At 46.4% G+C, this 23,670-nt stretch overlaps 7 protein-coding genes across 9 annotated transcripts; 3 read left to right on the top strand and 4 right to left on the bottom strand.

The window, feature by feature from the left end:
• Positions 1-3,910: 3,910 nt before the first annotated feature.
• Positions 3,911-4,477, bottom strand: E1B28_013430 (uncharacterized protein; the record flags this gene model as incomplete). The annotated part of the gene is made up of 3 exons (XM_043158586.1): positions 3,911-4,125; positions 4,176-4,348; positions 4,407-4,477. The coding sequence occupies 3 exons, from the start codon at positions 4,475-4,477 to the stop codon at positions 3,911-3,913; spliced, it is 459 nt and encodes a 152-aa protein (XP_043003935.1).
• Positions 4,478-6,468: 1,991 nt separating this feature from the next.
• On the bottom strand, positions 6,469-10,421 carry E1B28_013431 (uncharacterized protein). Its single transcript, XM_043158587.1, has 11 exons — positions 10,339-10,421; positions 10,233-10,281; positions 8,995-10,179; positions 8,493-8,938; positions 8,334-8,436; positions 8,142-8,275; positions 7,799-8,089; positions 7,366-7,743; positions 6,973-7,314; positions 6,733-6,922; positions 6,469-6,670 (listed from the first exon to the last, which is right to left on the bottom strand). The coding sequence occupies exons 1-11, from the start codon at positions 10,381-10,383 to the stop codon at positions 6,573-6,575; spliced, it is 3,261 nt and encodes a 1,086-aa protein (XP_043003936.1). The 5' UTR covers positions 10,384-10,421; the 3' UTR covers positions 6,469-6,572.
• Positions 10,422-10,441: 20 nt separating this feature from the next.
• E1B28_013432 (uncharacterized protein) lies at positions 10,442-12,320 on the top strand. Its single transcript, XM_043158588.1, has 5 exons — positions 10,442-10,563; positions 10,613-10,705; positions 10,765-11,553; positions 11,608-11,949; positions 12,009-12,320. Exons 1-5 carry the CDS (start codon positions 10,480-10,482, stop codon positions 12,228-12,230), a joined length of 1,530 nt encoding a protein of 509 aa, XP_043003937.1. The 5' UTR covers positions 10,442-10,479; the 3' UTR covers positions 12,231-12,320.
• On the bottom strand, positions 12,321-13,911 carry E1B28_013433 (uncharacterized protein). 2 transcript variants are annotated; one of them, XM_043158589.1, is made up of 8 exons: positions 13,860-13,911; positions 13,442-13,806; positions 13,284-13,393; positions 13,024-13,225; positions 12,716-12,962; positions 12,603-12,656; positions 12,531-12,548; positions 12,321-12,479 (listed from the first exon to the last, which is right to left on the bottom strand). In XM_043158589.1, the coding sequence occupies exons 1-8, from the start codon at positions 13,890-13,892 to the stop codon at positions 12,426-12,428; spliced, it is 1,083 nt and encodes a 360-aa protein (XP_043003938.1). In that variant the 5' UTR covers positions 13,893-13,911; the 3' UTR covers positions 12,321-12,425. The 2 variants fall into 2 exon arrangements, with proteins under 2 accessions (XP_043003938.1, XP_043003939.1); XM_043158590.1 differs by having other exon boundaries at positions 12,329-12,479; positions 13,442-13,911.
• A 393-nt stretch (positions 13,912-14,304) lies between these two features.
• Positions 14,305-16,791, top strand: E1B28_013434 (uncharacterized protein; the record flags this gene model as incomplete). Its single annotated transcript, XM_043158591.1, has 7 exons — positions 14,305-14,404; positions 14,460-14,637; positions 14,693-14,764; positions 14,830-15,038; positions 15,092-16,235; positions 16,305-16,348; positions 16,417-16,791. Exons 1-7 carry the CDS (start codon positions 14,402-14,404, stop codon positions 16,789-16,791), a joined length of 2,025 nt encoding a protein of 674 aa, XP_043003940.1. The 5' UTR covers positions 14,305-14,401.
• Positions 16,792-16,887: 96 nt separating this feature from the next.
• Positions 16,888-18,319, bottom strand: E1B28_013435 (uncharacterized protein; the record flags this gene model as incomplete). Its single annotated transcript, XM_043158592.1, has 8 exons — positions 18,190-18,319; positions 17,979-18,133; positions 17,879-17,925; positions 17,703-17,828; positions 17,542-17,643; positions 17,426-17,492; positions 17,281-17,359; positions 16,888-17,226 (listed from the first exon to the last, which is right to left on the bottom strand). The coding sequence occupies exons 1-8, from the start codon at positions 18,256-18,258 to the stop codon at positions 16,888-16,890; spliced, it is 984 nt and encodes a 327-aa protein (XP_043003941.1). The 5' UTR covers positions 18,259-18,319.
• A 3,245-nt stretch (positions 18,320-21,564) lies between these two features.
• On the top strand, positions 21,565-23,577 carry E1B28_013436 (uncharacterized protein). 2 transcript variants are annotated; one of them, XM_043160831.1, is made up of 3 exons: positions 21,565-21,967; positions 22,038-22,972; positions 23,035-23,577. In XM_043160831.1, exons 1-3 carry the CDS (start codon positions 21,643-21,645, stop codon positions 23,398-23,400), a joined length of 1,626 nt encoding a protein of 541 aa, XP_043003942.1. In that variant the 5' UTR covers positions 21,565-21,642; the 3' UTR covers positions 23,401-23,577. The 2 variants fall into 2 exon arrangements, with proteins under 2 accessions (XP_043003942.1, XP_043003943.1); XM_043160832.1 differs by having other exon boundaries at positions 21,565-22,972.
• Positions 23,578-23,670: the final 93 nt, after the last annotated feature.

Genomic DNA, 23,670 nt, shown 5'->3' on the forward strand with positions numbered 1-23,670 from the left:
CCGAAGTCGGACCTGAATAGGTGTAAAATGTAAATAGTACAGACCGAACCGGCCAATTGGGCCTTGTAATTGTAAAAAAGTTTTTTTTCTTGAATTTGACAGAGTGAAATGAGTGAATAAGGATCATAAGGATCCAGAGGGACCCGGTCTATTAGGGTACTTAGCGTGAAATTCCGTAATGATCTCCTCGGCCTGGAAATTATCGGCCGGGATCCAAGAGTATTCTTCGTCAGTACCTTCATATCCTAACCACCGTACATAGTACTGCAGCTTACATCGGAACCGTCGGTCGATTTTGGAATCGAGTATCTCTGAGACCTCATAATGATCTTCAGAGTCTTCAACGATAACGGGTCCGGGCGGGTCCTGGACACAATTAGGAATAGGATTAGGAAGGATAGATTCTAGTTGAGAGACGTGAAAGACGGGATGAATAGAGCGGAGTTCTGTCGGAAGCCGAAGAGTGTAAGCAACTGTGGACGGTTGAGCTATGATTTCAAAAGGACCGAGATACTTCTCCGAAAACTTCTTGGTCGGCCGAGTCGATTTGATGTTTTTGGCTGTCACCATGACTCGGTCTCCGACCTTCCATTCGGGATGCGGTATAAGCTTTTTGTCCTTCTGTTCCTTGTAGCGTTTCTGAGCTGCTGTTAACTCGTCACGGAGCATAGAATGTAATTCGTCAAGATCGACAACAAACTCACGGGCCCGTTCGGATGCAATATCGCGTTCTGGATGGACAGTGATGTTCGGATGATAACCCTTGTTGGCAAAGAAAGGAGAGATGCCAGTGGAAGCGTTCGGAGCGTTGTTATACGCGAACTCTGCTAATGGAAGAAGTTCGTCCCAATTGTCCTGCTGATAATTGCAGTAGATTCGGATGTACTGTTCTAAAGTTTGGTTAGCACGTTCGGTCTGTCCGTCGGCCGAAGGGTGGTACCGGAAGTGAAGTGAAGCTTCATATCCAGAGTGGTACCTAAGGAGCGCATGAATCGAGAGACAAATTCGGATCCGTGATCGGAAGTGACATGATTCGGAACCCCATGTTTAGAGAAGACGTGAATAATGAAGATGCGTGCAAGCTGTTCGGAAGTGATAGTAGTGTCAGTTGGAATGAAAATGGATTGTTTAGAGGCACGATCTATAATGACTAGGATGGAATTATAGCCATTAGAATTCGGGAGTTCTTCGATGAAGTCCATGGATATAGAATCCCACGGACGGGCCGGAACTGGTAGAGGCTGAAGCATACCATATGGTCGATGTCTCGGAGACTTGTTCCTATTACAGATAACACAGGACTTAACATAATCACGGACCAATTCACGGATCCGTGGCCAAGTGTACTGTCGGCGGATAGTCTCTAGGGTACGATTCTGACCGAAGTGTCCAGCTAGAATATGGTCATGAAAGAGACCATTGGAGATCCTTAGCCTTCTCCATAAAATGTTAGAGTCGGATGAACGCACAGCAGTGAGGAGATTCGAGGTACGTTCATGATGCCAAATAGAAAGGAACGCGTCTTTGCGCTCGTAATCATCCGTAATCTTCTTAGCACGATTATATGATTCGACTTTCGAAATGGCTTTGGCGAAAATCTCGAGTTCGACATGTTCGGCGTTAACAGCCGGCAATTTGTTATATCCGTTATCAACGAAATCTTGAGGCGGAGACATGACAATTGGAACAGAGTCAGAATCAGACGACGAGATGGAGTCGGAATGCGAATGGCGAGTTGGGGAGACAGGAGAATCAGGTAACGGAATCAGAAATTCGATAGAAGCACGGTCTGAGGTTACACCACCACCAGGAGAAGGGTGTCCCACGTTAACCGCAGGCGAGATTGGAATAGACGTAGTAGTAATTGACGAGTCGACCACATGAGAAGAAGACCTGGTATGAGTAGAGACAGCGGCCCTAGAACCAACTGTACCCTTGGCCTTTGAACCCGCCTTAGGAGCCACGACTGTAAAACCTACATCGCCAATATTCAGTGACATGTTTGACACGAAAACACACGAAAAAGAAACAATAAAACACGACTATATGCGCACAAAAGTGCCAGGATAACGGGAAGCGGGGACAGGGATCAGGACGTGATTAAACACCAGGACAACGTGGAACAGGGAGACACGACGACAAAACACGACCAGATAAGAAAAGGCGACCAAGACAAAAATGGCGAGCAAGGCGATATCGCGGATATAATCTACTAGTACCTAAATAAACGCATTTTTAACATTTTTATATATAATATAATCAAAATGGGAACATAATATGAGGATTAGAGCAAGCCCAAGCTGCTAGTCAAAGCACGGGTCTATTTGCGGGTTATCCGAAGTACAGAAAGTACGAAACACCCTATAGATGAGAGTCTTCGACGTTCCGAAACCTGTAGGAACTGATGAAGCAGCCTTTAAAAACCTTCGTTCATTTGGATAGGCCTCGTCTCACTCGCAATTACCTGTAGCAAACATGGGGACACTTGATTTTACTATCAATTTATTGATTTCTTCGATATTGGTTGAAAAGACGGAAACAACTCTTAGAAGTACATCTGGAAGTAACAATCGGACGGATGTAACTATCTAAAGTCCACTTCGGACTTAAGGAACAGAAACAATGCCGGTGGCTGTAACTTACAGCTGGAAACAAGAAAAGGGGCGGATGTCGACGATGTCCGGTCAGAAAGGACATTCTACCAGGAAAGAACCATAGGAACGATCCCTGGAATGTAGATCGAGCAGTTTTGGACTATTCCAGATCGGATAGAACAAGAGAGAACAAGGGAGCACATGGGGACTCGCCTTGGAAACAAAAAGGGGTCAGGATGTATCCACATGCAAATGTCAAAGATATCCGACTCGGAACAGGAATAAAGAAAATATGAGGAAAAGGAATAAGGAATACTATATTCTGGACAGTTTTATATCTAATTGACATGTACTATACCTGATTAAGGGTACTTTGGTATCTCTGAAAGGGATTTCTCTATATTTTCGACTTTTTACCATATCTTCGACGTTTGATTATTATTTATTCGAAAAGGCGTATATAAGGGAGGATGGTAGCAGCAGTATTTTCCCCAGTAACCTACGACAGAAGCCTAAGTGCTTTCACTAGGGGACTCTGGCTCATACTTTGCCCCACTTCTTCGAAGTTGGTGTTTGTATTTGGAAAAGATTGGATTTGAACTTTGAATTTGATTTGAATTTGTTGCCACTTTGGTACTTGGAAACTTTGAACTTGTAGAGTCGCTTTGACTCGAATTTGAATTGAATTTGATAGTTCTATTTGAACTTAGAAAGAATTGAACACCTCCTCGAAGTAGTGAACTTCGTAGAAAGCCTTTGTCATTTTGACTTGTGAACGCAGAATTTGAATTTGTTTTGAACCATATAAAGCCCCACCCTTGAAGTCATATCTTAGAGTTCTCAGTGAACCTTGCTGAGAGCGTCCATTGATACCGACCTCCACAAATCAACTACGCTAATTGCTAGTGTTGGGTTTGGTTTTGCGCACTTCGTGCTTGGAGTGTGTTTTGCTGCACCTAGTAGTAGTTTTTAGTGCCGTTAGCGAGAAGAGAGAAGTATAGTGACAGGGAGCCGAGAGATAAAGGGCGAGAAGAAAAAGACACGCACTTCAAGATGTCAATCCAACCACGATATGAACGATAGAAAAAAAAAGTGTAAGAGGACACACAAGTTCTAAGGAACGCAGCGTGTATTCGAGCTAGCTAGCACTCATAAGAGATGATAGTGAGAGAGAAAGAAGAACTCACTACGTAACGAAGTAAGTACTCTATATATAGGAAGACCGTGGGAATAACCGAGAAGTATGAACGGTTACAGTAACCTGCAAGAGAGAACTATGTACAAAAATGCATGGTTTTCCCATATGGGGATTGAATTTAGAAAGTTATCTGGGAAAAATTTGTCTGTGGTCTGGATTCGTCATTTCCAACCTGGTCCCAACAATTATCCCCGAAATTTAGAAACAGAAATCTAGAAAAAGCTCCTATGGATAGGCATCCAATGACTGCACTCGGGACCTGTATGCCTCGGTCCCTGAGCTCCGGTAATACGTTGCAATCGGCAGATTTCCCTTTCGACTCGCCGCGGTACGCTACGTTAAATCAGTGTTATGGTCGGAAGGGCATGAAATGAGAGACTTACTTGCTGATGCAGTGCTGGAGAACGCTTCATCAAACTCGACGTTTGGGAAGTTGTGGTTCCATATTGTGCGGAGAAATCGGAGCCAGTTAAGACTGGCAGCCTCATGCGGTGTGGTCGACATTGCCAGTCGCAGGTTGAAGTGAACACGAGCATCAATGATGTCGTAGTTTATACTAAAGAGAAAACTGGTCAAAGGTCTTTATCTGATCCGGTTTTGGGCTATTAGCACACCGTATATTTTTTCCTTCAGGGATACTGTCAAGAAATATGATAGTGTCCTCTAAATCGCCTTTCTTCACCATAAACGAGATCCAGTCCTCTGTGTCTTGATGTTTTTGGTCCAATAAGGACTTTCGGGTTATTTCTGCCTTGACGCCGGGACTAAAGAGCAGTTTAAATGGAGGAAAATGCGGTACAGTAACTGTGTTCCTTACAGAATTTGGTCAAGCGACGGCAAGACCTCCTTCGAGTCCTGGAATGAGTTACCATACAGGTCAAAATGCGGCTATATGCGTGAATTGGACACCATACCTGGGGTTTGCAGAGTTGACTGTGTTGGAGGGTGAGACAAGGACCTGTGCTGGGATAGACATCTCTGGTGGTTGGGATTAAGCCTTGGTGACAGAGTATAGTCTGACGGCCCGTGGGCAGAGGAACTGTTGACGAAAGTGTTATGTAAGACGCTCATGGATAACAGGTAAATGGTCAAGTAGTGGAAGGATGCAAGGAAGGATGCCCCTCCTTATTAATCGGTGTGGAGCCAAATTAGGCAAGTGCCGCCATTGCGCTGTCGCTGCACTTGCTTGAGTATGTATAGGGACTCCGACATCCAGGTGTTCTGAGCATTCTGAGTGTTTGAGCGCTGAGCCTTGAAATCACCAGACCCATGATGATGGAGAGTTCTCCCTGTAGTATCGCCCCCAACTTGGTTGTACTTCGATGCTCGGTCGGAGTCAAAATAGAATTTGGACATTACTTCTGCACTTTGGCCAGGATTCCGTTCGGGCCAATCTGGTCAACCTCAAGGTAGAAAATAGAAGACTACAGGCGCCTGCCGCTTGCTGGCGTCGAGAAAGTGGGAAAAGGGTTCCCTTAGCGCCAGCCTGGGCCACACAGTCGAGCGTGAGAGCTACCTACCTATCGAGACTCCGCTTGTCATCTTCTTAAGAAGTCATCTAGGTGAAATTGGACGACGGATACAAGGAACGGTACCGAGCGACAAAGAAGTTTGCGTTGGACAGAGAAAGTTGGAAGGGAGGCCAAAGAGCGCATCGACCGCGGCAACAACCTGGCTATTGAATATTGCGGGTGCTGGCAAGGCTAATATCTTATTCACTTTGAGTTGGATCTTCTCCCCGAACTGACGGTCTGGAATGGCCAGTTTCTTATTGGCAACCTGAAACATAATCTTATTCTGGACCCGAAATCCTCGCTCAACATGGTCAGGTCGCTTCGTTTTCCAGTCAGAGGGTGTAAGTGTCGTTTATTTTCTCGGGGATTGTCTCTCGGGTGCTAGTTTCTGATGACGACTTTTCACTAGGTCCAACAAGAATTCGCCTTCATCCCCGACGACGACTCGGGTACTTATGTTATCAACGTTGAGAACAACCCGACTAGACCCCTCCGGGCTGGGCCACTCGTCAAGGATGCTTCTGCGACCTATATGCAGCCTTTATCACCGCACTCGTCTCGTCTTCTTCCTAAACTGGCATCCAGTTCCTTCCTTACAGCCAGAACGGTGACAACTCGAGAGCCAAATGGACGACGGTCGAAAAGTTGGCCAGTTTGACGCCACCAGCTTCATCCGGTAGTGGTAACGGAAATACTACGGGAACCGGAGGAAAGTCGACGGGTGCTAATATCACAGCTGGATCCAAATCAACTGAAAACTCCTCGACTGGTGGGAATAACAACAATAACGGCGGAGTGAAGGTTAGGAGGGGTGCTGCGGTTGGTACATTTGGAGCTTTGCTCTTGGGTAGTTTGGGGGTGTTGTTGATTCAAGTAGGTATCTATGGTCATTTTCTTGCTTGCTTTGTTTTCGTTTGTAATGTCGTGGACGTTTGAGTAGTTCTGTGTAATGCGGCTTAATTTGAATACTCCCTTCAGAACGCTCTTTGAAGACGTACATTTATGACCTCGTGAAGACAGTCCAGCGAGTGCACTTGCATCCATCGACCTGTAGGAACTTCTGATGTGGACCGTGTCATTCTGATGCATACAACATCCTCAAAAGCAGAGGCAGCTTCCAAAGCTCATCGCTGCACGAACACCCTCTCTTACCAAGGGTGCTGTATAAGCTAGGTATATAAAGTCCGCTCAAAAAGTCCAACCGACATAATTAAACGCTGCACTATCATTACAGTCATACGATAAGTTTTCGATGAAACATTACTGTTACAACTTCGTAGCCCCCAAAGCCTTGGTATTGGGCATCTTTTTATCACCTGTGGCGAGTTGTTCAACATCCGTTGGTTTGAAGTAATGCGGAGCAACTGTAGAGAAAAATACAGGCAGTTAGAAATCCTGCGGTAGTGGAACAACACTTGATACGCACCTTCCAGGAGCCAAGTGGGCTTTATTTCCATGATTTGCCTCATGTATGATTTGGATGTCATTACCAGTTCGTAGTAAAGAACCGTTTTGATCGGAGGCTGGTGTTGGAAAAGACTTGACGATGGGTGAATGTACACAGTGTGATTGGTTTTAAGGGTACGGTATGAATCCCCACCCTTCTGTAACTGACCCTGACATAACGAAGTCAGAGGACTTTGGTATAGCACACGATAGGACATACCGTATTGTAGAAATAGCCGGAGGTGATCGCCTTCTGTATAGATGTGATATCATTGGAGTTCAGATTCGACTGTACCACAATCTCCACTCGCTCACAGAGTCCCGCTAGTTGGTCGCGGATATCTCGTGCCCTACTGAGGCTTTTGAACTGTAAGAATTGCTCATAGCAAAATTGTTGCGAGTAATTGGTATCGGCCCACTGCTCCCAGACATTTAGGAGCGTAAAGTGGTCCCCACCCGGTCGAACGAAGTTCTGCCGCGCTTGATCAGCATGCAGCTTCTTGTCCTTTGGTCGATAGAATAACGAGCCAGATTCCGATAGCATTGATATTATTGTTAGCACCTAGGGAGGTTTAGTTAACCGCTTACCCGCATGGATATGTGGGACCCGTACCTCATCTGTACACTCATACTTTTCGCTAGAAATTATGGCTTTGGACAACATCGGATCGACTGGGAACTCTGCCATGCGTCTACCGAGCTTTGTCAACTCCCCACGATCATTCAGAGCCCCGAGAGCATATAATAGTTCGAGGGCTCTCATCAAAGTTTCACCGGGTGGAGGGTCCAAGAATTCAAAGCCGATGAGGTCGTTTATACCAAGAGACTTAAGCAGCAGAACAACCATTCCGAGGTTCGTCCGCTGTATCTCAGGTACGGTGTCTTCTTGAAGCTCGTTCTTGAAAGCCCATTTCGTATACAATCGGAATGCCTTTCCTGGACCAACTCGACCTGCACGGCCTGCACGTTGATTTGCGGAAGCTCGAGAACACTGAGAGAGCGGATCAGTATCTGCGCATCTTCACACGATGCAATTGAGCACGAACCGGGACCACAACCAGAGAAGACATTCCTGTTCTAGGGTTATAGGAATTTTGCTTCACGAAGCCAGGGTCTATCACAAAGACGACACCATCGATGGTGATCGAAGTTTCGGCGATATTTGTTGCCAGGACCACTTTCCTGGCACCTTCTGGGGTGGGTTCAAAGATTTTGGCTTGCATTTCACTGGGAAGATTGGCATAGATGGGACATATGACGAGCTCTGCAATCTTATTGCCCAAGGTTCGAGCAGTTTCTTGTAAGTTTTCGTGGCATGCCTCGATTTCCTCTTGTCCCTGTAGTCCCTCTTTGAGCCACGACAAGTTGTACAATGGCCGCTTTACTTACGGTAAGGAAAACAAGGATATCTCCTTTCGGTTGTGTTGTGTGGATCTGGAACACGGTCGTGATGGCGGCGTGGAGGTAGTTGGCTTCTGGCTGAGGTGTGTAGTGAATATCGACAGGGTGTGTGCGACCAGGGACTGAGAGGGGATTAACGTTGATACCAAGGAAATAAAAAGATTCATGAAGTTTACGAACCATAAAACTTCGGTGCATCATCAAAATATTCACTAAACTTTTCTGCATTCAATGTTGCACTGGAAATCAACAGTCGAAGGTCTGGTCGAAAACGAGTGATATCCTATTGGCTACGTGAGCAGTTTTTCATCTAAAAAGAAAAGAGTAGTAGGAACGGACCTTCACAAGAGCAAAGAGAATGTCCGTACTCAGAGTTCTCTCGTGTGCTTCGTCAATGATGAGCGCCGAATAACTTGCAAGGTCTGGTTCCGTCAAGAACTCCCGAAGTAGCATCCCGTCTGTCATGTACTTAATGATAGTCTTGTCACTAGTGCAATCCTCGAAACGAATCGAGTACCCGACTTCATAGCCAACCTTCGTCCCCATCTCATCCGCAACACGAGCAGCTACGGACATAGCGGCCACTCGACGGGGTTGAGTGCATCCGATCTTCATCCCGCCGGTGGTATAGCCAGCTTCGTGTAGATACTGAGGTATTTGGGTTGTCTTGCCTGAACCCGTTTCAGCTACCACAATCAATACCTGGTGTTCCTTAACTGCTTCTATCAGTCGCTCTTTCCAGGCATAAATCGGGAGAGACTTTTTGGTCTCCTCAATAGTTTTAGCTAATTGAACAAGATAAGATGCACCAACCGCTTTATATTGTTCGTTATTCACTCACCGTGCTTTTCCGCGGCGTCAATCTGGGCTTGTAACAGCTTGTCCGCGGCACTCATCTTCGACTGCGGGTTCATGGTCGACTCCATCACAAATTGGATTGTCTGACTTTCGTCAAATACATACTCATAATCCTCGACGATCTCTTTCTTATCCATGGCACCGGTCTTGAAGGTACTGTGCTTAGTTTGACTGGCTTCCCATTGGTCCACATCGGTAACAAATTGATCGTCCTTTGGTTTCGCTTCTTCATACCGTTGATACAGAGCGTCATGCTTCTTTTTCTTGTCAATCTTCCCCTGCTCAGTGAGATAATCTTCTGGTAATTGATAGCCGTCCCATTTGTCGTTGATCTTCAGTCGTTCCTCGACCAGTTTGAGAAGTTCCTTTTTCCTTTCAAGATCGTGCCTTTCACGCTTAGAAATCTTCATTCCGCTAAAAAGCGCCTCGTCATCCGCAATTTCCTTCCGTAAAAGCTCTATTTGCTGGATTTCTCGCTTCGTGAGGTATTCCTGTCGTGAATGTAATCGAAGACTAGGAAGAGCCAAACCACGAGCTTCTGCATCGTCGGCGAGCCGTCTCCGTTCCGCAGCTTCAGCTGCAGCCCCGGAATTTTTCGATGAACGGTCCTCCACTACTTTCTTAGTCCGTTCCTTGTCTCGCTCGCGCATGCGTTCGGCAAAGGCGTCACGGTCTCTGATATCTTCCTGACGTTCCCTCTCTACTCGAGTCTCTTCGTCTTCGGGAATCTCCATCCGCTCGTCTTCGTCTTCGTTTTCGTCCCGGCATTGGTCAACTTCTTCCTCCATACGACGTCTCTTCGCCGTTTTCTCCTCCTCATCGCTCTCCCACTGCCTGTCGTCTCGCTCCCGTTTCCTGAGCTCTCTATGTCTCTTCTCTTTCTTTTCTTTCCTGTCTTTCTTGTCCCTCTTCTCGAGGCGGACCCCCGAACTTGAGCTTGCGCCTGCTTCGTCGTCTTCGAGCAACAGTGAGAATTGTTGAGTTTTCAGAGCCTTCACTTCTTTCTCTGCTTGACGACGAGAGCTATCTGCAGCAGAGTGTTTATGTTTGTGCTTTCTGGGTGCCCTGCGATATACTTCGTTCGTAAATGAATGTGCGTCGGGTGTATCTGGCAAACCGGAAGCATTAAGTGCCGCGAAGAGAGTGTCAGGTGTTTTAGACGAGGAAGCTGATGGAAAAGTTCAATAAAGACTGTTTCGCAGAGTCAAAAGATATGCATACCTGATGCTAGCACATAGTCAACAATGCTGCGATCTGCGAGGCCAAAAAGCTATGGGATTTCGTTAGGAAAAGAATATGTAGCATGGAATAGTAAACCGATACACACCTGAATACAGTTATCACTGATATACCTCTCAAGCTCTTGTGACATGAATTGGCAAGGTGAGAGTCAGGTTCAGTAGGCCGAGGCGAAGCTTTTGTCACGTGCACCTGCGGCAATACTCCTTCATCTTCCTGCACGCGTTCGATGAGCGGAAAACCAGCACCCAAACCTCGACCCTCAACAAGTTCGTTACAGCAAACTGGTGTTTACAAAGCAGAGTCTATCAAGGTGAGTAGTTTGAACTATAACGTTGGAAATCACGTTCAGTAGAGACCAGGATGTTGCGGAATTTCTGAATGTCAATATAAGTGACTCAGTAGCAGTTGCACTTGCTAGTGATGTTGAATATCGAATACATCAAGTCGTGGAAGTGCGTAGTGCAGTTGTTACACTTTGATCTCTCTCAGGATTTTGTATCTGAACGCGCAGGAAGCAACCAAATTCATGCGACATGCACGTCGTACAACTCTTACCACCGTTGATATTGATCAAGCTCTGCGTGTCTTGAATATTGAGCCACTATACGGTCATACTCCCTATGCACCACCCACCTTCAGACGCGCTCTACCTTTTGTCTCTGGAGGATCAGCTCCAGCTGGCACGGTTTACTTTGTGGAAGATGAAGAAATCGACTTCGATCGTGTTCTCAAAGAGGAAAAGATAACTCTACCTAAAGGTGTTAGTTGGACTGCCCATTGGCTCGCGGTCGAGGGTGTGCAACCCTTGATACCTGAGAATCCACCTGCAATACCGAGAGAAGGCGATCTTCCGGAAACGGACAGTGGTGGCGCGAAGGATGCGGTGTTGAGGAGAGCCAACGGTGTTGTTTCCACCACAAGTGGACAACCAGCCTCAAGTGGAACTGATTCGACCACGAAAAAGCAGCAACAGCAGCAACAACAACAACAACAGCTTGTGAAATCGACGCTATCCAGGGAGCTCCAATTGTATTACACGCGATTAACCTCTTCTCTTCTCCCCCCTACGGTAACTACATCTGCTGCAGATAATCTCAAACGCACAGCAGCACTCGCCAGCCTCCGAAGTGACGCTGGTCTTCAAGCTCTCTTGCCCTATTTAATCCGTTGGGTTGGCGAAGGTGTAGTGAGCTCCTTGAAAGGTGGTGCCCAAAGTGAAGTAGACGGGCGCGCATTGGAGGTGCTGATTGAAGTCATACAAGCCATTCTGGACAACACCACGCTTTTTGTCGAACCTTATGTCGGTATATTGAGATCGTTACATGTGCCAACGACACTAACTTCCTCAATCTAGTTGCATCAACTCCTTCCCCCTCTACTCTCCACCCTTTTACACTCTTCAGTGCCGCCCTCCCATGCATCGATCCTTCGTACGACCGCAGCACAAACGCTTTCAAAGTTGTTAACCAAACATTCGACCACGTATCCCTCCCTTTCACCCAGAATCATGAAAACACTTCTCCTTGCGCTCATTAGTCCAGAGAAAAGTGCTGGCACGCGCGATGGCGCGATTCGGGGCTTGGTAGGTGTTGGAAAAGAGGCTGTGAGGAAAGGACTCATAGAACGCGGGGGTGCCAAAGTCATCGGAAACGAATGTGTCCGAGAAGGAGATGAAGATCTCGCGAATTCTGTTATGGTGGGTGATGTTGTACCGATATTTTTCTCTGACAGTAAATTTCATCTTGTGTGTGCCAGGATGCCCTCCTCGTACTGCACCCAACTCGAGCCCCATCTACATCAAAGACAGCCATGGAGAATGAACTGGATATTGCGATGGCGGAGACGTTGGATATGGAACATTCGGCCGATAAGGAAGTCGCGGACCGGCTGCGAGAACTCATAGGCGACTACTTCGCGGAAAAGGTGTTCGATGACGCCAGTTGGGCTAGAGCCATCGTGGGTATCGATGAACAGTAGTCATAAAATGCCCTCCCTGTTTCTGGATCTCTGCTTGTCCACTGCTTGTTGTAAATGTATCCATAAAGATTGTAAGATATATATACAGTTGTCAAATTGTTGGAGGCCCCGAATAAACTAAAGATACTATATACAGATAAAAAATACAGATGAAAGACGGTCCCAGAAAGAAGACAGGAAGTGCGACATGCAGGCTCACATTGATTTTGCGAAAAAAGAGGTTATCTGCCCTTTATTGGATGAAGGTTTCTGTCCAGAATAAGGTAAATACGGCTACTCCGATAATGTAGGGCTACCTACCGTAGTTTTCCCAGGAGACTGGTATCAAGAGATTAGGTCAATAATTCCACACTAGTGGCCATCAAAACTCACGACACGGCTCCCCTTCTGTGGAGATTTTTGTGTTCTCTGTTGGGACGTCTTGACCTATCCACTAATTTCAGTACTAGTGTTTCTAAAGACCAATACCACAAAGAAAACCGTGCCTTTTTGGGCGTTGAGGGACCAGGACCATCCACATCGTCCTCGCTATCCATAGTCTCCGACTTCACGGTTGGCGCAGGCGGTGGGGTCGAGCTTCGTTTGCGTTTGGTCGGAGAGTTCTTGATTTGTGAGGATTTTGACTTCTGCTTTGAAAACATGGCCTCGATCCCATCCTTTCGTTGAGAGACGGGTTGAATGAAAGTTGGTGATTCTGTTCCTACTTTACCGACTTCTTTCGGAACTTGATAGCTAGCACAAACAAGATTAAGTATGTCGAAACTCTGAGAGGCCGGCTAGACAGCAGGCCTACCATTCGAGTGGTGCTGCCGGGTTGTTGTAAGGTTGGACCATTCTGCTTAATTCTTTTGTCCATGACTGAGAGGTAGTGTCAAGCCATGTCTTCAGTTCGGATTGTGTCGATAGAATTACAGGTTGCCGGTCATGCAACCATTGAAAATCTTTGTTGGCCGCAGTGGTCACGATAGTGAATGTCCATAGCGGCTGAGTCTCCCCTAAAGAAACTGTGTCATTTGACCAGTAAGAAAACGAAAAGTCCTTAATCAGACACGCCTTCTAGGAGAACGCAGTCGTAGAGTCCGGCCAAGAGCATCAGACGACCATCCTTGTGCTTTGTAAAGTGTGGAAGCTTCTCTTTTCCCTTGGTAAGCCATTCGTAGTACCTAGAAAACGAAGGTTATTCCCCTTTTCTGGAACTCGAGAAATCTTACCCTTCACAGACGACGGCACATCGTCTCTTGCCCTTCAAACTAGCCCACATACCCCCTCCTTCAATAAGATTCTCAGAGCGCGCGTTTGTGGTATTCAATGTCTTGTCTTCGTGTTTGCTCCAGTGCGGAACAAGACCCCATTTCATGGAATGTAACACGAACTCGGATGTCAAACTCAACGCGTCGGTGCTGGAAATGGTTGCCGCCTCATCTTGAACTCGATTGTCGGTGAGCGCATCCCGCCTTCGTCTAATAACTGGAGCACGAGTACGCGGAGCAATGTTGTACCGAGGAACAAATTGGTCTTCCTCTATCCATTCCCCAACGTCTATGTCGTAACCTGTTCGGTCTCGGATTTCTTGACGCTAAGAAACCCAAGAATAAAAATGTGGGCACCCCCGGTACTGGACCAGCTCACTTCTCGAAGATGCATCGCGAAACGCCCACACATGGTAAGAGGAGAGTACAATGGAGGACTCAGGTAAAAATGAAGTGCACCGCGACTTTCTTCAAAGTTCATTAAAAACCTCAACATCAGGGAAAATCCAAATCCTCGATTACCAGCGGTGGTCAGATAATGACTGATTAGAATTGCGCGCTATATGTAGGGCAACCAGGTTTTAAGGTCTCTTCCAGCTTTTGGACTCCGTCCTTAGTAGATGAGATCGGATCGTTCACAAAAATCATAATGTAGAGTTCAAAAGAGTAACAAGGGAATAGTAGAAACAGGACCTGTTTTGAACGGCGCATTTGGTTAGGCAGCTTCGAGGTTGATGATGTATACGTACTGTACCAGACTGTACCGTGCTAGGTACAGTACTGACGGCGATGCACGGGACCTGTACTGTATGATTCATGCCTTTCTCAGATCTTATCATCTTTGACCGTCCTCGCCAGCACAGCCTGCTTGCGCTCAGCCAATAATTTATTCACCTTGACTAGATCAATAATTTATTATCCATGGTACGTTCCTCTCCGCGAAATCGGACAGGCTGTTATTGAACTTCTTCTGGCACAGGCTATTTGCACCGATTGCGGTGGTACTGTGATCGAGTACGATGCTTCTGCTGGGAATGGGTTCTGTGTGAAATGTGGTACGGTGGTCGAGGAGAATACAATCGTTAATGAAGTTACTTTCGGAGAGACCTCGTCTGGAGCTGCAATGGTGCAGGGTTCGTACGTTGGACAAGGAGCGAGTGCGTGTCTCGTTTCTATTCATCATCTTCAAGTCTTACTTGCTTTGCGACTCAGGCCGAGCCAAAATGAGTGGTCCTTTTGGGAACAGAGGGAACAGTGAATCTCGTGAACAGACGATCGCAAACGGTGTGTTAACAAACATCGGACAGAGTCTGAAAGAATCGCTGTGTTAACATTATATCCTGGAAAAGCAAGCAAGAAGATCCAAACAATTGCGAATATTATGCGCCTTTCGGAGGTCGTCTGCATGGCTGCGACACGGCTCTACACTCTCGCTGTAGAGCACAGATTCACCAAGGGTCGTAAAAGCCTGAACGTGGTCGCAATCTGCTTATACGTCGCTTGTCGTCAGAAGGAGACGCGAAATTACATGCTGATCGATTTTTCGGATCTTCTTCAGGTATGTAATACCATTTAGTCTCATCAAGGTATCTTCACACAATCATTCTGAAGGTGAACGTATTCGAGCTCGGGCATACATATCTGCAGCTGGTACAAATGTTGAACCTTCGCCTCCCGCTAGTGGACCCCTCACATTATATCTCCCGATTCGCAGCGCTGCTCGAGTTCGGTGACGAAACACAACGCGTGGCCACGGATGCTGTTCGACTCATTCAACGCTTTGACCGGGATTGGATGACTCGGGGAAGACGCCCTGCCGGTATTTGCGGTGCTGCTCTCCTCTTGGCAGCTAGAATGAATAACTTTCGTCGGTCGGTTGAAGAGATTGTTCAGGTGGTCAAGATAGCCGACACAACACTGAAGAAAAGGCTGGATGAGTTTAAGAGTACTCCAAGTGGGAACTTAACTCTGGTCGATTTCAGGAATGTCTGGTTGGAGGAGGAGATGGATCCGCCTGCGTACATCAAAGCGAAGGGGAAAGAGGAAGCGGAAAGGCTGGCGAGGGAGCAGCAAGAGTTGGGAATCGTTCCGGAGAAGGAGAAGAAAGGAACGACGAAGAAGAAGGGGAGGAAACGCAAGAGGAACGAGGAGGAGAATGAAGAAACTGATGCGGACATCAATACTGAGACAGAAGGAATCGTTGAAGGATCGGCGATGGACGTCGAGACGGCTCGACCGGAGGAAACCCCCCTTGGAGGGAGCTATGACGGACGGCTACCAATCAATCCGGCTCTGTTCAATGAAGGCATCCTATCTGCAATAATTGACCCACCCACCGATCCCGTAGCTTCCGATGATGGCGAACCACTTTTCTTACCCGATATCGACGATAACATAGATCCCCAGCTTCTTGAACAGTCTCGCCAAATGTTACGCCCGACAATACCTGACAGTTCTATCGGGCCACCATCACAACTTCAGCTACCGCAAACGAACGAGCTCGACGAAACAGTTTCCAATGTTCTCGCACAGGAAGTGACTGAATTCCTCGAAAACCCCGAAGGGAGCCGCATGACTGATGTATTAGATGAGCGAGAGAGAGAGAGGCTTGCTCAAATCAATGACAATGTCGACGACGAATTACTTGGACTCGATGAAGAGGAACTAGACCGGTTCTTGTTGAGTGAAGAGGAAGTGAAGATTAAAGAGAGAGTTTGGGTCGAGTTGAACCGTGACTATTTAGAGGCTCTCGCAGGTTCGTTATGTTGACGCTTGCTCCTGGTATCAAAAGGTCCATTTTGCTAAGCGGTTTAACGTTTTGTAGCCAAGGGTGATACCTCCCCATCGACCTCATCCAAGAGTAGAAAGGTTCGTTTCCCGGTGTTACCTGTCCGATATTTGTACCTTTTTTACGAACTTCTTTGTCTTTTTCCCAGCGACGGAAAACGAACAATAAACCCCGCGATACTACAACTCCTCACGGTGCGACAACAGCAGAATCGGTGCGAAACATGTTGAAGAAGAATCCAAAATACAGCAAGAGAATCAATTACGATGCTCTCAAAGATCTCTTCGTCGATTCTACTGGTTCCACGAACTTTGATGACAAAGATGACGGAATGCTGTACACCATCGACGATAAGGACGATGAGGAGCAAACACTAGTTGTCATTGAAGATGATCCCAGAAGTGTCGTATCACCACCTAAACCTTTTCTGGATTCTGTAGTAGGGGATGATGATAAAGGAGACGGTGAGGAAGAGGATACGCCAGTAGCAGATTGGGATGAAGGGTTTGAGCAAGAAGTTTAGAATGTACTGTAGGTAACAATTACATCTCAATATCTCGGTTCTGTGTAGCAGAGAACAAGCGCTTGTCTGCGTACTTGAAGTAGGTGCGGGGCGATATTAAGGATGGTCAACTCCTGCTTTCCTTCCCAAAAATCTTGTCCTATCAACATGAAAGGCATCCATCAGCTTTTCCAGACCCTCGTTCCCACCTAGTCTCTGGATTTCCACCCTCGTCTGCTTCTCCAACTTCTCTAGGACGTCAAGAGTATAATCGAATGACTTTGTGCTATTCTCCATGTAATCGATTGCATAATGCTTTAGGGTTGGAGTCGAGGGACGTTTCTGGAGTATGCTCAAGACTTGGCGATTGGTGGTATCGGTGTGGATGCTGTGCACAACCGGGAAAGAGAACTTTCCTTCACTCAGATCCTCTGCGAAACCTTTATTGGAACTATACTGTGAATTGAACTCAGGAACCAAAACTGTCAAGAATGAACAAACGAAAGATACCTCTGGGCTTTGAAGGTTCATGAGATCATCCCTGATCTGAAAGTGTACGCCGATAAGGTTTACGAGGGGAATATAGTCACTTCAAGCGGAAGGTGAAAAAGTAGGTTACGAAAAGCAATTACACAAGGTGACGGTTAACACGCACATGTCTAGGTTTGTTGTCGCACAGGCCATCATGAGCTTGATACCAATACGAAGGAGACCGCCTGTCTCTATAACCATTGTCAGTTTCGTCGGTTTTCGGGCGATCGTAAGCCGTACTGTTGTTGACCATCTCGATGTATTCTTTTTCCGTGGGGCACCGCAAGGAGTCACGCCATAAAATTTCAAGTCCCTGCCCTCTGTGAAGTGCGAGCAGTTCACCTGGAGTGATTTTTCGACTGTCGAGTCAAGATGTTAAAAGCGACAGAATGGTGACGAACTATTGACGATTGCAGCGAGATCAACTCCTTCAGCGCCTCGTAAGGCAAAAAGCTCTTGGAAAGCCAGAAAATAGACGTAGTTGGCTGAGTTGAGAGTTTGAGGAATACCATACACCTTGTGTGCAACTGACGGCGAGTATGAGGGTATGAATATGCACTAATCCCCTGATCCTCACCAGGTTTGCCTCTTCGAAGAGTTGAGTCGTCTTCAATATCATCCACCCTGCGTAAAACAACGTCAAAATGGTGAAGAAAGGAGCCATGAACTTGAGAGACATTAAACTGGCAGCATGTAACATATTCACGATTCGCGCAATCACCATCAACTTCTCGGCAGGTACGTTCAGCCACCGGTTGAAAGCTTCAATAAGGCGACCCCGCATGTCCTTTCCGGGCTTTGAAGTGACAAACGTGAAGGGCTCAAGTAAGGTCTTTGATGGGTTTTTCATTAGAGATCGACGCAGGCAGTGCGATGCAGACGACATACCGTTTCATTCTGGGTAGTCCAGGGGGATTGAACGGAGAGTTTGTCTAGAATATAGTCGTAGAGTTCCATGAAGAAATGGCGTGTGGAGGCAAGAGTGTTTCAATACATCATAGCTATATGGATGGATGCCCCGGACAAAAATGATGTCTGGTTTTGGTGCAGGATAAATTTAAATTTGTTTTGGGCCAGATTTTACTTGATTTGGTTTTCGGGTACTGCTGGAACACTTTGATTTCGCCTAACTCGGAACAAATTTCGCTTAGCAAACTTTAATTAATACCGTTTTCAAGTTTGGATTTCGTGTGGGAATGTGGTTGTGATGCAGCAAAAGGTTTTATTTCTGTGGAATTGGGAGTGATATTTGGATTGAATTTGTTTGCTTCAGTTTTGTACTGGTACTTGGTAGTTTGCCGCAAGCGGCCACTCAGCCGAACTAATCCGAAGGGGAAGGGTGACGTCATGGACGTCAAGCCACTGGCAATGCGCGTTTACCATCGCGATGTACTGTATCACATAGTCCTCCAACATATTCTCTAGCCTGAGAACCATACTCAAAGTGATTATCTGACAGTCCCCCTGGCTAGATTTTCCCTTTCCCAGCTCCAGCTCTCCTGTGCTGCTTCAAGCCTTGGATTTTGAGAAAAGCAGAGCAGATGTACTGCTGACTACCAATGTTCTCAGAGGTGAATTTTTGATGCTTTTCTGCATGATACACTACAGAGGTAAATATTTATCTACATACTACACATTTACTAACTAAGTTTTTGAGTGTTTCCCATAGCATCACATTCAAAGTGGACATGATGCTGATGATCTGGAAGGAACAGCTGAACTTGTTGTAGCACTTAACGGGCCATTTTCAGCCAAGTGATAAGTTAAAGCACCCTGCCATGGCTCAGCCATTTTAGCTGTGTGGGTTTTAGATCAATTTTAGACTATAAGTACTTAGCTGATTCAACCATCAAGTCCTAATTTGCACTACTAACCTCCACTTATCTCTTATTTACAAGGCCAAGGCACCAGTTGGTGGGTACAGTACACTGGCACTACAGGTCAGCCTAGTAAGGGAAAGCTAAGGACAGGCACGACGCAATAAGACACGATTGTGAAGAAGGATAAAGCGTACTAAATACTAAAGTGGTGGCTATCTACGTCACTTATTTAACTCAGGTATGTATGCAATAGTAAATACCTCAATAGCTATTTGTAAGGAAGGAGATGAAACAAAGGAGAGGAAGATATGACAAGGATACGATACATTGTGAACAGAAAAGCATATATGTGTTAGTTAGTACACGCACATGTTCTGTGACCACTGAGCTTGGCGATTCGGCTGCGTAACAGCTTTCCGGCAACCTTCCATCCGTAACAATCAGCAGAAATCCCGCAGACATTGTAATTTCATTCTAAAGTTTTGAATTTCTAGCTCATTTTGATTAGCAACTCGGATTTCGTTGGCGGGTTAGTCTTTCACTATGTGACCTTGTTTTCCACAAGAAATATAGTGCTTTGAGCTTTGTTTTCGGCTAGGGCTCTTGTTTTGGGCACAGGCTTTTGAGAGTTTGATGGGAGCCCGCTTATTCGAAAACCCGGATGTTAACGGGCAAGAACACGTCATTTACAGGCTAAAACAAGAAAAAATGTGACTAAAACAGCAAAAAAACTGACTAAAACATTATTTTGCGTTACACGAAACCCATCATTTTGTCCAGGGCGGACTTCCATATAGCTATATAATCTTGAATGTAGAGGATGTTATAGCCATTTGCATAAATAATGAGACTGGTCAACCATGCATTTTATATAGAAATCAACGACACATACGTTATCAGTCCGGTGTCCCCTCCAGACCTTCCCATTAGTTTGAAGGAGTGGAGCAGTGCTGTAACCGTACAGTTGGGGACAATCAAAGGCATCCAGTTTTTACAAACCGATAGATTAGGCTAGATATTTATACAGTTCGAAAGCAGTACCCTAGGACATGCTCATAAATATTTTTTAGCCCGATCTATCGAGCGGTTGTTGAGTAAGGGGTAGCCATGACCCCCAAAATTTTGGCCAGTCTCTCAAACCCATACAAAAAATCTGAAAAAATTTATTTGAGCTCCTTTCGATTAGTAGAGTCTCTCCTGTATATCTGGAGAACTTTCAACAAGCCGTTGTGCTAAAAAATAATGATGTGACGACAATGTCACATGGTAGTCACTGCCAGCGCATACCGACGACAACAACTACCAAAGAAGAAACATAGAAAGAACATTTGTGGTATTAAAAACCAGTGTGCCTCGACTTCGACTTCGGGTCAGCCTCAGGTGTTGCCCAGAGTACCTGCCACCTTGACCAATAGAGACAGTCGTAATCGAGGACTGTAGACTCGACAGTGACAACGATGAAGGAGTCCTTGAGCACACCACTCAGTTTGACACTTATGCGTTAACTGGGGGAGAGGATTATGCAGTCCATTCCTCTGATGAAGATTCTGAGTTGGGATCAGCAGTAATTTTGAGTTTAATGATGAGCATGGGTTAATGTCAATGATTGAAATGGCAAAAGTTTTGAATGATGATATTGAATGGTTGCCCCCAAGATGAGCTCAGAAGCAGAAGAGAAAGGTGAGAGGTCCCTCTATAACATTAAGTATGAAACTGCTGTCAAATACCTTGACGCATGCCCAGTTGATGTCATTTGCCAGTTTATCAACCGTTCTTGGCGATTTATGAGTGCTTATCAGCTCGGCTTGACGGGAAGAGCAGCAGAATGGGCTGTGAGGAAGCAGGGATCACATCGCTCGGTGTCACAGAGAGCCATGATGGTGCTTGATGCCATTGTGAATTGAAAATATGAGTCCAAGGTGCCATCAGAGGTACACACAGTTTCGTTTTCGGATCCAAAATTTTTGGCTGGCCCAAAATCCTTGATAAAAAATCCGGAAAAAATTAATTTAAGCTTTTCTCGATGATCTGAGTATGATTCTGTAAGTATTTAAGTTCTGCTATTGGTTATTTACCCCCTGATGAAGTTTGATGCCTTTGATTGTCCCCAACTGTAAGTGAGGGAAACCGGCGACAATCAGCGTCGACGGCCGGCAGGAGAATACTGTGCGTCCGGAAGGCGGGAGGGCTAAGGGCACCAAATTGTTAGATTTCTATATCATACATGTTGAGCGAGTCTCATTATTTATGCAAAGGGCTGTAATTACGTGCTAGGGTATTATTGATTATTATGAACTGGGTTCGACCCGACCACAGGAGATATAAGAACTTGGTGGGTCATTTCGCTCACGACTTTTCCTAATTTCTGCCTCGCAGTCCATTTGTTTTCCTTTTCTCCTATCGTAGGTCCACTATAGCGTGTTATGTATGTATATTTGGCTCCGTGGGAAGTTTCCGACAGCCGTACCGCCACCATCCCAAGTCGTTGAGGACGACGAGCAGTCGGGCTTGCAGCTTCTAAATGGACAGTGGCGCCCACAAACTCCTCGAGTCAGCCACTCAACGAACCCTTCATGCCCACAACTTTTCTCGTTCGTCTTCGCAAGCTTCTCTAGTCTTGACGGATTTACTCTCAAGATACCTCACACTACTCGCCTCGACATGCGCCAAATATGCTGAACATGCTGGAAGAAGACGCTTCACAGCAACAGATGCTGCTTTGGCACTGGAAGAACTCGGAGTCAGCATTCAAGAACTGAAAGAGTTCGGGAGCACTGAAGGAATTGAACTTAACCGGTACGCGCTCAAGTCGATGAGGAGGGTTGAGGATTTGTCCGAATTTCGAGGTCAGTTACTTCATTATCTCGACAACTTGAAAAGTGTTCTAGCTTTTGTGACGACTCTCCTCTCGTACAGTACAATTGAATGATGGATTACGTGGAGACAGAGATGACTGCATCCCGTTACAATACGCGCCTCTTCCTCCAGAAGACGAGGTATCTGAAGAGGACGGAGATGAAAATGAAGAAGCCTTGGAAAACAACGACGTGGATATGGAATATGTCGGACCAAAACGGCCTTCATCACCACTAGTCAGCCCTTCCTCACCAAAACGGCCCCGGACACTTCTCTGGGAGCCACCACCCCATATTCCTGATTTCTTGCCACCTTTCCCCAAAGACATTGATGCGGTACCACCTCCTTCAGCGTCCCACTCCCCTAGTCTACCCCCTTTACCCGAACTCTCCAACTCAATGGCGCCAGCAGAAAATACCCAAACTGCAACCATTGCCACTCAAGATATAGCCGCTGCTACAACATCAACTGCAGCGTCGGACTATCTCGTTCCTGTTCCATACTCTGACTCCTCGTTATCTTCCGTGCCCGAGTGGCACCTTCCTTCCGCTCCACCACGAAAGTCTTTGCAGTCCCAACCACAGTCGCAACAGCATGGTTGGCCTACCCCAATGACCGAGCCTTCATTGATCGGTGCATATCACCATATTTTAACGAATCCCCCTACGAACAATCAGCAGGCCAACCCAGCACGACATAAAGTCGCTATGGCGCTGCTAAATTTAACGCAGATGCAACCGAGGTGGGAGAATGCGGATACACTGTACAGCAACGTTGCGACGAATCAGCCCAGAGTTGCACCTATTGGGCCAACGTTCCCGATGATGTTGGGAGATAATCCTGAAAAGGACAGGGAGAAGAAGGAAAGTGGAAAGGAGAAAGATGTCAAGTTTCCGACGACCATGCCTCGTAGTGTGGCGACGAATGAGAGGTTGAGCTTTACGGTTGCGCAGCAAGGGAGTCGGATACCAGAGTTGGCGAGACATGTGTTACCGGTTGGTTTCTCCGTGTTTCTTGTTATTTTTTTGCCCTTGACGACGAGAACACCTTTTTTTAGCCCAATATATTCGCTCGAACAAGTCGACTCACCCACCCACCTGTGCTTATGCGCGGGACAAAACAGGTTATATATGGGAACGGCGTGCCTGCGCCTTGGAACGCGAATCTCGCACCCTCTACGGATCTGACGGCCAAAGATGGCGGTGGTGGTACTGGGTCAGGTGTAAATGGTATCGTCAAGGGTGATCCGCCTACGAAATCTGTTTTGCCCGATGCGAGGCTGTTTGCTACGTGGGATTATGAACCGAAGGACTACAGGGCACCTATCCCGACTCATTTGAGGAGAGGAAGAATAGGTAGCGGCCCAAATGTCGGAGTGGCAGTAGGTGCAAGGGGAAGGAGTACGAGTACCAAGACTGGGTAATGTCTCGAACTGGCGTTGGTTTCGGTATTCGGATTTATTTAGTCGCGATTCTTTTTCCTTCTCTATCCTCATTCTATGTTATCGGTGCAAGAAGCTTTCGTCACATACTCATGCAATTAGATGTATCATTAGCCATCCCTCCATATCGCAAAAGTCTATTTCATCGAGGGTGATTTTAGGCCCTGGAAACATAGTGGATTATTGTAATAAACTGACGGAAGTAGAGTACGATACATATCAGAGTACGTTCTATGTAACCTATTCGTGAAC

Source organism: Marasmius oreades, chromosome 9 (genome assembly GCF_018924745.1).
Source record: "Marasmius oreades isolate 03SP1 chromosome 9, whole genome shotgun sequence".
Lineage (NCBI taxonomy): Eukaryota > Fungi > Basidiomycota > Agaricomycetes > Agaricales > Marasmiaceae > Marasmius > Marasmius oreades.